Consider the following 13,415-nt stretch of genomic DNA (forward strand, 5'->3'; position numbering starts at 1 on the left):
GTGAAGTTGCACCATGGTGCACATCACTAGCCTCATGTTATGTTAACCAGGCTACTGCCTGTTTTGAAATATAAGGGCGGCCGTGTGCCTCCTTTTATCTTCAAAAAAAAGATACGCCGGGGCAGCAGGCAAAGCAGATCCACGCCCAAGAAGCAGAGGCAGGCCAGAAATTTGCAGGCCGGAGAGAGGTGTGTGACGCAGGCTTGGCGCCCTCGTGGTCAGTTCACAAATGTTCGTTCTCCGCTTACTGTTGTAGCATTATAAGGACATTCCGAGCTCTCGAGATTGGGTCCATGTCTAATTTCTTTTTGTTCCATTTCATAGTATGATCCAATCAATGCACTCTTAACAGAACACAGTAATATAACTATAGAAGTATTGCACCTACCCAGCTAAAACAGGTGGGCATCTGAATCTACCGAACCCATCTAGCAGCGGCAACTACGAACTGTGTCCCAGATTTTTATATGCAAAGCACAACTTTAAGTTCTTATGGATAGCATTTTTGCAGCCCCAGAAATCCAACGCAGGAGAAATTACAAGAGCAATCAGTACAGGGGGTGAAGCATCGACGCCAGCGATCATTACGAAAAAGAGTTCATACCCTGTTCCAGGCCCAGCGCAATGTGCAGCAGTCCACGCGCCACTGGTAAGCAAATCTACACCATGCTTCTTGCCTAAAGAAGCATTGCAAAATTGATAAAGCCTACGGAGAACAAGGAAGCAAAGTTGATGTTCAAGATCCAGTTACAGAAACAGAATTCACAAGTGGGTGAAAATGCATCACCAGCTACTGCAAACAGGAAACCGGTGGTATATTGGCTAAATATTTAGTATTGGGAGAAACCACTGAATGATCTTCAATAACGAAACCTCAATAAAAAAATCAAGACAACTCTTCAGTTCAAAGACAAATAAAGAGAAGGGGCAGATCATTTGCCAATCTTTTTTTGCTCAGTTTTCAAAGGTGTTGGTCTTTTTGGTTTGATTTGTTCTTATTTCCACTGTAATTGCTAGAGACATATGTAAAGTGAAATGTATTATGGGGGTCTCATTTTTATGTAATGCTACTAAATAAATATACATATTTTTATAGTGTGGTTTTTTTACCACGATACAGACACATACATACGTACATACACTCGCCCCTATGGAAGCATGCACGCACACCCTAGCCCCTTGAGCATCTTCTAGAGACCGAGTCGGCGCATTATTTTGAGATTTAGGAAGTCACCACAGGCGCTTCCGTAGTCGACGAGTACGTCTCCTACCACTGAATGAGTATCATCCATAAATTTGAATAAATCTAGAAAATACGAGTATCGGTGTGAAGTCTAACACTTGAACCCTGGTAGGCTTGTTCCACCATAAGCAACCTAACCATTTGAACTAGGCTAAGTTTGCCTTTTATAGGGTGGTTGGTATGTTTATCATGGACTATGCGTTTGCTTGACAGAGGCATGAGCAATATCTTTTGTCAAAGACACATCTTCTATAGATTGTATAAATAGATGACCTGGAAGACATATGTGTGCATGTCATTTTCTTATGTCAAGTAATACATGATGTTAGCCTTGTGATTTAATCTTGATTCCTCTAATTCCTGCGTGAATCTCAAGTTCTCAACACAAATACATTTGGACCACGCCTTAGATGTAAGAAAATACAAGGCAACTTAAGCAACTCTAGCAGAGTCATAGTATTGACAGCGTCCATAACATGTATGGAGCGTGTTTCATAATTTCTGGATGCTCTGCAAAACATCGAATCATCGTAATGTGGCCTCTATTTCTTTTATGTTTTCTTCTTTCTACCTATTTACAATAAAAGAATTCAATAATTCAACAAATATTATTACAAACCATTAATCTGAATACATAAAATAATCCAAATTAACAAAAAAATCTGATCAAATAAATTGTTCAAGCAAAAATAAATGAATTAAAAAAACATACACTTTCTCCCGACTAGCTGCAAATGATGCTCAATGAGACCCTCCTAACGATGGAAGGCCCAATCTTCAGTCTTCCAGTACACATCCAGAAAATGCTTGAATGCGGCATGTGTGCCTGTGAGGCAGGACAGCTGTGCCAATACCTTCATAGTCAATGGGGCTTGGCATATCTCCCTCGTCTTTTATGGTCATATAGGTGGGCATTGATCTGGGCATGCTCCCTTCTCATCAGGACAGGTTACAAGATTGATGGACTAGTTGGCGCAAGCAAATTCAAAAGGAGGAAAGAAAGGGCTTGGACTCATTCGTCATACTAATTTGTTGGACTCTATGGAAGCAAAGAAATAGTCGGGTCTTCCATTCAGATAACATTCGTAATGTGTATGGCACCGTTGAGCTAATCTTTGTCGAGGTCCGGCAATGGGCTCTTGCAGGAGGGAGAGGAGTACACCGATATTGTGAGTAGTTGCCTAGTTTAAGCCAGAGGAGGGGTTTCGGATCGCCAGCCTGTGGTGATCTCACCGTTGTAACCTCTTGTACATATTTTCTCTCTTATATAAAGCTAAGATACGTCTTTGGCGTACTCTCTAAAAAAATCTTTTATAGTGATGTTGTATAGGATCAGACATCATGTCATGATATTTTTCAAGACATCCTGCTTGTTCTAGAAACAAGCGGCCCCCGAACAAGTCAAAACATTGGTTGCAGCACTATGAATGCCCTCTCAATGTATTTTCTCTGAGCCTCTTGCGCCTTGGTGAAATGCTTATGTTCTCTGCTGGCTACAAGTCTGCCGCAAGCTTTGAAAACTCGCACCTGACAGAAAACTCAAGCAGCAAAGGGCGCTCATTCCTCTAGTATAGAAGGGCGCTCGCTTAATTTCCAACAATTTCCCAGCTCATTGACGTGGCATTTCCTATTTGACGCCTTATGCGCCCGTTAACGTGTAATTCATTAACTGGCACTGAAGGCGTGTTACCTGGGCCGACTCATCTATGGGTGCCACGGGAGATACCTCTTACCGGTTTTGGGAAGCTTCCTAGCCGTTTTTCTTTTGCTTTTTTTATTTTGGGTTTTCCTCGACCTGTCTTCTTTTGTTTTTTATTATTTTTTCATATTTTATTTTTTATTTATTCTGTATTATTTTCCTTTTTTATTTTTATTATTTATTCTTCAAAATACATGAATTATTTTCAAATTTGATGAAACATTTTTAAAAAATTGAAGAACTCTTTTTCAAATGGATGAACTTTTTGTTCAAGTTCATGATCTTTAAAAATAATATAAACCATTTTCCAAATCAATGAGCTATTTCTAAAATTTGTGACCTTTTTTCAAAATTAATGAACTTTTGTCCAATTTGTGAACTTTTTTTCAAAACCGATGAATTTTTAAAAATTATTGAACTTCTTTTCAAATTTGTGATTTAATTTTTCAAAATAGGTGAACTTTTTTGATTCACGAACCTTTTTTCCATATTCGTGAGTTTTTTCAAATTCATGAACTTTTTTTATTTTTTTCAAATGCATGAAATTTTCTGAAATTGTGATTTCTGTTTTTGATTTTTTGCGTTTTCTTTTTGTTGACATATAATGTGCTGCCTAGTCTCTTTCATCAGATCGGTCTTTTGGTTGCATTGGTTAGAGCATGCACTTCTACATGGTATCGGAGCTAAAAGGTCTTGAGTTCAAGACCCGGCTGGCGCAATTAAATTGCAGCTCACTTTCAGTCCAAGTTTAGGCCCGAGGGAACTACACGTGAGGGGGAGTGTTGACGTATAATATGTTGCCTAATTTTTTTCATCAGATCGGTCTTTTGGTTGCATTGGTTAGAGCATGCACTTCTACACTTTTTACGAGCAAGTGACCAGTCATTCAGCAGCAGCGACCGTTTGGTGTTATTTTCTTGATCAGGCGAACACGCTAGTGGGCCAGCCCATGCGAGTGGCAGAAGGCGCCAATTACTGGGAGCGACTTCGTTGCCGGCCGGAGGCCAATTCGCAAAAGAAAAAGGAAGTATCCGAGTAACCAAACTAGTAGGAGTACCTAAAAAAAAGAGTATTCCCTCTAAAAAAACCTAAAAAAAAGAGTAACCGACCTAGTATCAGTCTATATATAGACGAGAGGGAGCATATAGAGTATGTATCGTCGTCGGGTGAATAGCTCCCATGCGACGTCGTTGGTGTGAACTGTCTCTCATGCGACGTAGTTGGTTGTAATCGCTCTCATGCGACATCTTCGTTGGAAAAAATAGCTCCCATGCGACACTGCTGCCTAATCCAAAGACACATGTTTAAAACTCGAATCAGGTGAGCGGGACCCACAGCATGGGACCCACTAACTTATCAAACTCAGCATTGGTCAGGTGAGCGGGACCCATAGCGTGGGACCCACTAACTTATCCAGGTCAGCATTGGTACAAGAGGACACCGAGCCGTGCCCCGAGCCGTGCAGCACCCGAGCCCATCCTCCCCCCTCCCCCTCCCCGACCGTTGTTGTTCTTTTTCTCCGGCGACGACACGCAGCAACGCCGTTCCGGGCCGCGACCTAGCAATGTCGAGCTCCGCTTCAGCCTCCCGCCGCTCATGGCCGCGCTATGGCGCAGTGCCCATGACAAGATGCCCTGCATGCCCACGTATCGCACCCCTGAAGCGGCTAGTCACAACGACCGACAAGAATGGCAACCTTGGGCGGGAATTCGTGAAATGCGAGAGCAAACCAGAGCAGGGAAAGGTGAGATTTTACTTCTCAATATGCCAATTTTGGTTTTTGTCTCCCAATTTCATATTTGCCCATTTTTCCCCATCGGATTTGGGATTTAGGGTTCATCTTTCCGATTTCAGAAATTGAAGCAATGCACCCATTTTGAGTGGCTAGATGAGTACATAGAGCGGATTCAACTGGAGGGTGCATCAGGGGAGCTCGATTTACTGTTGGAGGCGGAGAAGTTGGGCAAGTTTGGATCGGGCGCATCTGGATCCGGGGCCCCTGGATCTGGCAATTCCATCGGGGGCGCCCGCCCTTCCATTGGTGCTACTGTGGGGGATGCAGGAGTGACGGCAGAGCTGAAGAAGCTGAACAAGCAGATGAAGAAACTCATCAAATTGCAGAAGCAGGGCAATTTGATGGGGCTCATGGCCGCACTTTTTTATGTTTGTGTAATTGGTCTCGCATTTGTTTATGTGATGATAATTAGTCGTAAGTGAATAGATTGGGCATCATTTGTAATCGGGATGATATGTACATTTGAATAAAAGTGTTGCGCTGTATGAATTCAGCATGTCCTCTCCACTCTGTTTCGGCCCCGTTTTTTATTTCTTCAGTTCGTCATCAGTTTCAGTTTCAGTGGTAGAGGGAGAAAAGGAAAAAAAGGTTCGTCCACAGTTACCCGAAAAGGCCAGGCCCATATAGAAGTTAGGCAGGGCCGAATAGAACATATCCAGGCCCATTGATAAAAGGAGTGCAAAAAAAGTGCACACGGTCATTGACATCGATATATCTTTTCGGCTTTAGATCATTTCACAAATTTTAAGTTTCCTGCAGTCACCTTTTTTGAGATAACTCATCTGATAATTATTTGAGATATTTTTATGCATAAGCTATTTGAGATAATTATTTGAGCAGTCTTTGTGAACCAAAAAAGTTGCAATTGTTTGGTTCTAGTTTATTTCAACCAAGCACCATTTCTTAATATATTTTTTTACTTGTGCTATGGTGTTTTCAAAGTTTTTACTCGTGTGTTTCAACCGAAAAAGGTTGTGCCCAAAAAAGAAGACATCTAGTGTGCCCCTAGTAGCATCTCCTTACAACATAGAGGGGCATCCCCTTACAACCAGGGGCGGATCCATACTTGGTCATGGGTGTACACCCAAATCTTTTGGCTAGACATTTTTATATATGGTGTATACTTTAATACATTCAGTGCCCAAATGACCTTTCTCGCTAATGCCATGTTTGGCAGCAAAAAATGACATAGCAAGCATGATTTAAACATCAAACAACACTTGCACATTTTAGATACCAGATCAATTGTTTTTTGGTACACATGGCCACATAAATAAAATGCAATGGAGAAACTTTAGGACCGAAAAAACATATAGATAGATAGTGGGGCATCGGGTACCCTAGTAGCATAGATAGATAAAACATATAGAGGGGCATCCCCCCACTACATATAGTTCATAAAACATGAAAGTAAAATAATTAAAACTAGATATATAAAAGACACGGGCACACACGCCCGAACCAACACAAACACAAACTAGAGCCCCAAACTAGATAGATAGAAGACTCGCCCCTTGAACAACTCCTTGGCCCCTCCTCCTTGCCACTCCTTGGCCCCTCCTCCTTGGGCCCCTCACTCGTCATCCTCCGGCATCTGGTAGGGGAGGGTGTGCATGCCGTTGGGGTGAGGGAAGATGTGGTGGAAGTTGGTGAAGATGTTGTAGGTCGTGAACGCGATAAACTCGCATCCACACCAGAACACCTGGCCGAGGAGGTGGTGAGCGTCGTAGGGGTTGGTGAAGGTGACGTGGAGGCCGATGACGAGGCCGTTGGCGTTGCCATCGTACTGCTCGTGGAGGTGGAACATGGGCGGAGTGCCCGGAGGGAGGTGGCGGTAGCCGGCTTGGAGGAAGAAGCGAGCGAACTCTCTAGGGCCCTCCACCTAGAGATGGCCCACACCCTCAGGCTATTCTCGACGACGACTCCGGCCGGGTACTGCCTCTCCGGCACGGTGGGAGGGCGACGGTAGGTAGGGCCGTTGAACTGCATGGTGGCTCGAGTGGGATTTGGCTCGAAAAGAAGAAGGGGAGGAGGCTTGAGAGATGAGTGTGAGAGGATGAGGAAATGGTGCCCTTTTATAGCCGCGTTGCAGCTGTGGTCAATGTGTACACGGTGCCTTCTGGATCGTTTTCTCTTCTCCGTTCGCACTGGCATAAGTAATTGCGGGCATTAATTCAAAAAACGGCGGCCAGAGCATCCAAAGAGGCACGGGCAGCACAGGCGAGTTGCATCGTTTCGTGCACTTGCATCGGCGGTGACGCCGCGTGGGAAACAGGCTCGTTCATCCGCGCGTGACACTGAAAAAGGAGCTGCACCACCGACGCGTCCGTCTCGTTCAAACATGCATTTGTTAAAATAGCTTAGATGCGACGTACCTATACGCTGCGCCCCTGCCGTGCTTTACTGCGTCGATGCGTGCATGCAATGGCGGGCTAGGTGTTCACGAGCAAAGAATAGCTAGGCTGCGACGTTGCATGGCATGCATGGGACAGGGATGGCCCACATGTCATTGACCCTCTCGCATGCAGCCCATCCCCCTCTCGACGGCCGTGCGCACGCACGCCAGGCTCTGCCGGGCCCGATCCGCTCGGCCCAACGGTCACTTAGATGATCCCCCGCTCAACGTTATCTGTTCGTCAGAGAGAAAAAACGGTGGCCAATCTGATTGGAGCCCACGGATCACCCCCACGGAATCCTTCTAGAAGGCCTATTCGACGGCCGCAGTTTGGCGTTAGGGTTAGATCGACGGTGGACGTTTGGCGCTAGGGTTACATGGGGTTTGGAGGCAGTCAATGGGGTTTTGAAAGGTTTGACCGAACATTCAAATGTGTATAACTAATTCAAAAAAAATCTAAAAAATGAAAAACCTGCGCATATAGCCTTTTTATGTTACATAGTTATGATATAAAATGATAAACTTGATCTAATGATCTTTGCTTGAAAAAACCTTCACAAATTGGACTATCTCGACTGAGGTTGCATGGAGTTCACAGGAGTGAGAAGAGGGTTTGAGGTTTTGAAAATGCAAAAAAATCAAAAACATCACCTTAGCTTCATTTTAGAGTGACTAAGGAGGATCTGAAGTTATTTTTGCATTTAAAATTTTTAAACTTGTTTTATTGCTAACTTTGTATTAAAGGGTGTTTTTTCAAAAATAAATTAAATAATATGAATACTTATTCAAAAAAAGGTGAGACTTCGTATTGATCCTATATAGGTATAATATAAGCTAAGAAAATCTTTTTTGGGTGATTTTGAGAAGGTCGAAAAAAACTTGCTTAGAAATGGAGCCGTTTTCCCTTACTTTGGAGCCTGTTTGGTCAACATTGTCCGTGACTATGAGTTGGAATTCACAAAAAGGGTTGGATTTATGAACTAAAGTGCATAGTAGTACATAAAACGATGCAACATCACAGAACAAACAAATGAACTCAAAAAATATTGAAGATAGGTTCAAATTTGAATATCGGTTCAAATTTGAATTTTATTTCAAGTCAAATCAACATCATAGCACATAAGTTATCACATGAAAGAACATAAGTTTTCACATCAAATGACAACAAACTTAAGTTTTCACATCAAATTTGAATGTTTTCGACTCTATTTCTTCTGCTTCTTTCTACCACTCGATTTCTTCTGCTTTTTTCCACCGTTTGGTTCCACGGCGCATAGTTTGTTGATGCTGATGCTCTTGCTTTTTGGCCCCCTCAACTTTTGCACCTGACCATGTCTCACTTCTTCAGTTTGCACTTCTGCAGATTGAGTAGATGGCACACATTGTTCAACTACTTCAGTTTGCAACTCAACACTTGGCAGCACAACCTCCAAACATGGCAACACAGTTGTCAAAGCAGATTCGAATGGCAGCACAACAGTTGCTTCATCTGCAACAGTTTCAGATTGCCCTAGCATCTGCAAAACAGATTCAGTATGCATCACATCGTCCAAAACACAAACACTTAGCTCATGTTCAGCAGTAACAGTTTCAGTTAGCTCCATATCTTTGTCACCAAACATTATCTGCTTAGTGCTCTTCCTTCTATAGCCACTGAGTCTTGCTTTTTTCACTGGCCAGCATTGTTCAACAACAAGCGGTGGGGCTTTTTCTGCACGCTTTCTCCTAAAAAATAAAGCATTTGACTTGGTTAGATACTAGAACAAGTAGCAAAATCAAAAACTTGCAAAAACAGTAACATAAACATACTTTGGCCTCTGAGGAGTGTAGATGCACTTGGATGAACCAATTCTGTGCCCAAGTACCTCACACAACTTGCACCTATTTTTGTTACCTTTTTGAGCCCTTTTGGGCTTATCATTCTTTTCCTTTTCCTTTTCCCCCTTCTTACTACAACCACCTTTCTCAAACCAAGCTTTGAATCTGCTCTGTTTAGGCCTCCCAGCCTTTCTTCTAGTGACAGGGGGACACAAGGTAAATTCTATTTCCACCTCAGGCCACTGAGATTGGTCAGTCAGTGCAGGAATTGGACTTGCATATGCAGCTTTGAATTTTTGTACTGAATAATACTCATGCAAATATGGGTGCATATTTAACCTGGGTTTAGATGCCAAAAAAAGTATGGAATGCTCACATGGTTTTCCAGTGTGTTGCCACTCTTGGCAAGTGCACTCATGCAACTCAGTATTTACCACATGCCTCTTGCCACTCTTTGTATCTCTAACTTCAGCACCCCACAAGGAAGATTTCTCAACAGATAGATGTGAAATATTTCTACTCCTGTTGACCACCTGTTGTACCACTGCTGGAAGCTTGTCCCCTTCCAAAATATTAGCAATTTTTCCTCTCAACTCCCACAAACGCATGATCATGATTCTTATTTGGTCCACCATGTCATGCACAGGCAAGTCTTTCAAATGCTTCACTTTGTTGTTAAAACTTTCTTCCAAGTTGTTGTTGATATGATCACATTTTATGGCAGTATTAAAACCTGATCTATACCACAACAGAGAATGGTGGGTGTTCAACCATGAAGCAAATTCATTATCACTACATGATGCCAATATCTTACCAAGGTGATAGGAATGTGTCTGTCTGGTGTAGGATCTTGCTGCTGGCCACATGCGCCCAAATTCATCTCCTATGAATTTTTTTATCAGATTCATCCACATATGTCCAAAGCACTCCCTCTGCTCAGCATGGGGGAAAACACTTTTTACTGCATTTTCCAACCCTTTACATGCATCTGTGTGGATGGCCAAAGGAGAAACTGGCCCTATGCATCTTTTCAGTTGCATCATGAACCATATCCATGATGCCTCTGTCTCTGATTGAAACATTCCTATTGCAATTGGGAACATCCAATTGTGTCCATCTAGAGCATTGCATGCAGCCAACTGACCATTCCACTTTCCAGTCAAAAAAGATGAGTCTATGCTCAAATATGGACGACAACCTGCTTTGAATCCATCTATGCAAGGCTTCAAACACATAAAAAACTTGCTGAATAAAACCTTGCCATCCTCTGTTACCTCTGTATCTATCTCCACTACACTCCCAGGTGACCTCTTCTCCACCTCTGCTTTAAAACTATACAACATCCTAAATGTATTTGCCCAGTCACCATACAATGATTTCATGGCCCTTTGTTTTGCTTTCCACACTGTGGTATATTGCAGCTGGATGGGGTACAACTTCTCCAAGTCAACTTTAAGCCTCTTTGCAGTAGTGTTTGGAGTCTTGGCTAAAATAGGAGTAATCTTCTCTGTAACCCAAAGCTGTGATGTCATCTTTGAAACTCTCTGTGAAGTGGTCATACATGTATGCTGGTGTGGTATTTGATTTACCCTTACTTTACTTCCATCAGGTTGTAGTCTGGCAGACAAGTACCATTTGCAAGGATTGCCACCACCATCATAACCTTTGCACCAAGCATAAAATTTCTTTCGATCAGTCCACATAGTCTTGGCATCAAACTCTTTTTTCACTGCATAGGTCCTGAAAGACATCCTAAACTCCTTCATGCTTGGCCACAACTTTCCCACCTCAATAACTGGGTTCTCTTTGTCATACAAACAAACCAGCTCATTATCATCTGCATCATCCACATCATCTGCAGCCTCTCTCATCAGGTGTTCTTCATCCTCATTTGCATTTCTAGGGCCTGTGTTACCTTCAGCTGGCAAAGAACTGTCATCCTTCTCCTTATCTTTGTCATCAACTTGAATGCCAAACATTTCGGCCATATCAATGTCAGATATTGGTGTAATGACCAAATCTGTTTTTTCATTCAACTCTACTACATTCCAGTCAACAACAATCTTCCTAGCACCATGGGTTCCCTCCTCTCCATCTGCATCAATCCCAGTATCTTCAGCTACTATAGTCGGTTCAGTCAACAATGCCAACATCTTCTTTTGTGAAACCCACTCATCATCTTCCATCTGTGCAGCCATCTTTGATGGCACATAACCAACTCTGGAATGAGTTTGCAGATCAATTAGCTCTGCATAAAATGTTACTTGTTTGCTTGCCCATCCTCCTTGCTGATCAATTTCAGCAACCATGGATTCTCCATCTTCAATTCTCACATATTCACCATTATAGTTATCGAAACGTTGCAGAGATACCTCTTGTTCTGGACCCCAAACAATACTCTCCCCAATTCTCTCCACCAAATTGCCCACGGCCTTCTCCTTCATGATCTCCAATTCCTGGGGATCAACATCTGCAAAATCGACATCCAACCTCACGGTGGTATCTCTATCAATGTCTTGGACACTGCCATCACTGAGCTTGGCTTTACAGGGAAAAAAATCCACTATAATTGCGAATGTGGTGGCAGAACCTGAACCTCCCCTGTTTTGTCAATGGCAGGCAGCGGCGGCAGTCACTACCAAATCGAGTTCGATTCTAAATCGCCAAGAAAAGAGGGTGCCATTACCGATTTGAAGCACTGTCTCCTCGGGGCAGCCCGTCTCCTCGCTCCATCTCATCTAGCCCTCGCTCCATCTCCTATCCAATCAAGCAACAGGGGCAGCATGAGGCCACAGATTTATTCAAAATTCAGTGGAATGGGAGTAGTGTTTGGAAAATACTCACTCGCAATAGCCGCTGCAGGGATAGGCGCTCCACCACCGGGCCGCGGAGAAGAAACAACCCCCGGATCCAATGGAGCCCGATTCTAAATCGCCAAGAAACAGAGGGCAGCATGAGGCCACAGATCGGGGAGTGGGACTAGGGTTTCGGGCTCACCTCGCAATAGCTCTGCCGCTGCCGAGAAATGCGCTCCACCACCGCGGAGAAGAAACCACTGCCGGAGAAGATGCTTACGGCGGCGCCGCTCGCCCAGTCCAGCACGGGCGAGTCGAGCACGGTCACACAGTCGCCGGTCGAGTCGTGGACGGTTGACTCTTGACTACGTGGCCATAGGTGGACCCCACCAGTCAGAGCACATAACCCCCAGTGTCCTAACCAAATCTCAGCCTAACGGACAGCCAACTAGCCGCGTAAATGGTGTGTCGCATGGGAGCTATTTTTTCCAACGAAGATGTCGCATGCAAGCTATTACAGCCAACGACGTCGCATGAGAGACAGTTCACACCAACGACGTCGCATGGGAGCTATTCACCCATCGTCGTCTGGCACAGACCAATCTCATCAAATATGGAACCGTCCCTCAAAAAAGGAAAAAACAACATGGAACCACCAATGTCTTCCTCGATCCTTCCGGCGGATCTCCTGCTCGAGATCTCGGTGCGCTCTGACCCGGTCACCCTCGTGCGCTGCGCCGCCACATGCAAGGTTCTTCGACGCCATATCGCCGACCCGGCTTTCCTCTCTCAGCTCCGCCTCCGAAACGCCGACTGGTTCGTGCCCACGCTGTTCCGTGGCTTGTTCATCCAGAACCTGCGCGAGGCGGAGGGCGAGCACCCGCGGTTCGTCGTCCCCGGCCACTCCAAGGAGCCGTCCCCCGAGCCGTTGCGCTCCTTTCTGTCCAAGTACACCACCCTCTTCGAGTTCTACCACCCCGTCTTGGCAGCGCGGCACGGCCTCGTCGCCCTCCGCTGCGACACCACCCCCGAGTCTCAACCGGCTGGCGCGTGTGTGTTCAACCCTATGACGGGCTACATCCACTTCTTTGGGCCACCTGGGATCAAAGCCCAGTCGTTCGTCCTGCTCACCGGCGATGGCGGCGGGAACGGCCCCTACCGCCTGCTCGCCGCGGAGTTGTCTCCAGGTCACCTAAAGACCCAGGCCTTCTCGCCAGCCGAGCACCCCAGGCTGTGGCAAGTCATCGCCGAGACTGCGGTCGCTCCGTGCCCTTAGGACGCCGCGCTCCTGCACCCTCCAATCATTCTCCAAGGCGACACCCACTGGCTGTGCAGGTCGGTCGAGTACCACTTCGTCCTGAAGTTCTCACACGCGCAGCTCCAGGCGTCCGTCACTAAGATCGACGGTCACTGCGGCGAGGTACTACGTGGGCGCGGACCCGAGGAACTCCTCCTGGTGTCCGACGGCCACGCGAGGCAGCCAGGACTGCTCGTCGCCACCGGGCTAGAGATATCACTATGGACGTTGTCTGGCTCCCGCGAGGGCGGAGCCTGGTCCAAGCAGGTCCTGGTCCAGCCGGAGAGCATTCGACGGCCTGGGCAGTGGAGCGAGCAGCTGGAGCTGCGGTGGTTTGGCGAGACAAGCGGCTACGTCTTTGTGCGGATGTCGG

General features: G+C 45.3%; 1 protein-coding gene and 1 long non-coding RNA gene across 2 annotated transcripts; one reads left to right on the forward strand and one right to left on the reverse strand.

The window, feature by feature from the left end:
* The first annotated feature begins 4,427 nt into the window (after nucleotides 1-4,427).
* LOC119280936 lies at nucleotides 4,428-5,180 on the forward strand. Its single transcript, XM_037561614.1, has 2 exons — nucleotides 4,428-4,686; nucleotides 4,797-5,180. The coding sequence occupies exons 1-2, from the start codon at nucleotides 4,507-4,509 to the stop codon at nucleotides 5,157-5,159; spliced, it is 543 nt and encodes a 180-aa protein (XP_037417511.1). The 5' UTR covers nucleotides 4,428-4,506; the 3' UTR covers nucleotides 5,160-5,180.
* Nucleotides 5,181-11,522: 6,342 nt separating this feature from the next.
* LOC119280937 lies at nucleotides 11,523-11,913 on the reverse strand. Its single transcript, XR_005138223.1, has 3 exons — nucleotides 11,795-11,913; nucleotides 11,637-11,707; nucleotides 11,523-11,551 (listed from the first exon to the last, which is right to left on the reverse strand). It is a non-coding gene; the product is annotated as an uncharacterized LOC119280937 (long non-coding RNA).
* Between the last annotated feature and the right edge of the window lie 1,502 nt (nucleotides 11,914-13,415).

Source organism: Triticum dicoccoides, chromosome 3B (assembly GCF_002162155.2).
Source record: "Triticum dicoccoides isolate Atlit2015 ecotype Zavitan chromosome 3B, WEW_v2.0, whole genome shotgun sequence".
Taxonomy (NCBI): domain Eukaryota; kingdom Viridiplantae; phylum Streptophyta; class Magnoliopsida; order Poales; family Poaceae; genus Triticum; species Triticum dicoccoides.

Bases quoted from the DNA above. Each gene is read 5' to 3' on its own strand.
- LOC119280936 (XM_037561614.1), top strand. From the start codon at position 4,507: ATGTCGAGCTCCGCTTCAGCCTCCCGCCGCTCATGGCCGCGCTATGGC. The intron at 4,687-4,796 runs GTGAGATTTTAC...TTCCGATTTCAG, and splicing joins GCAAACCAGAGCAGGGAAAG to AAATTGAAGCAATGCACCCA.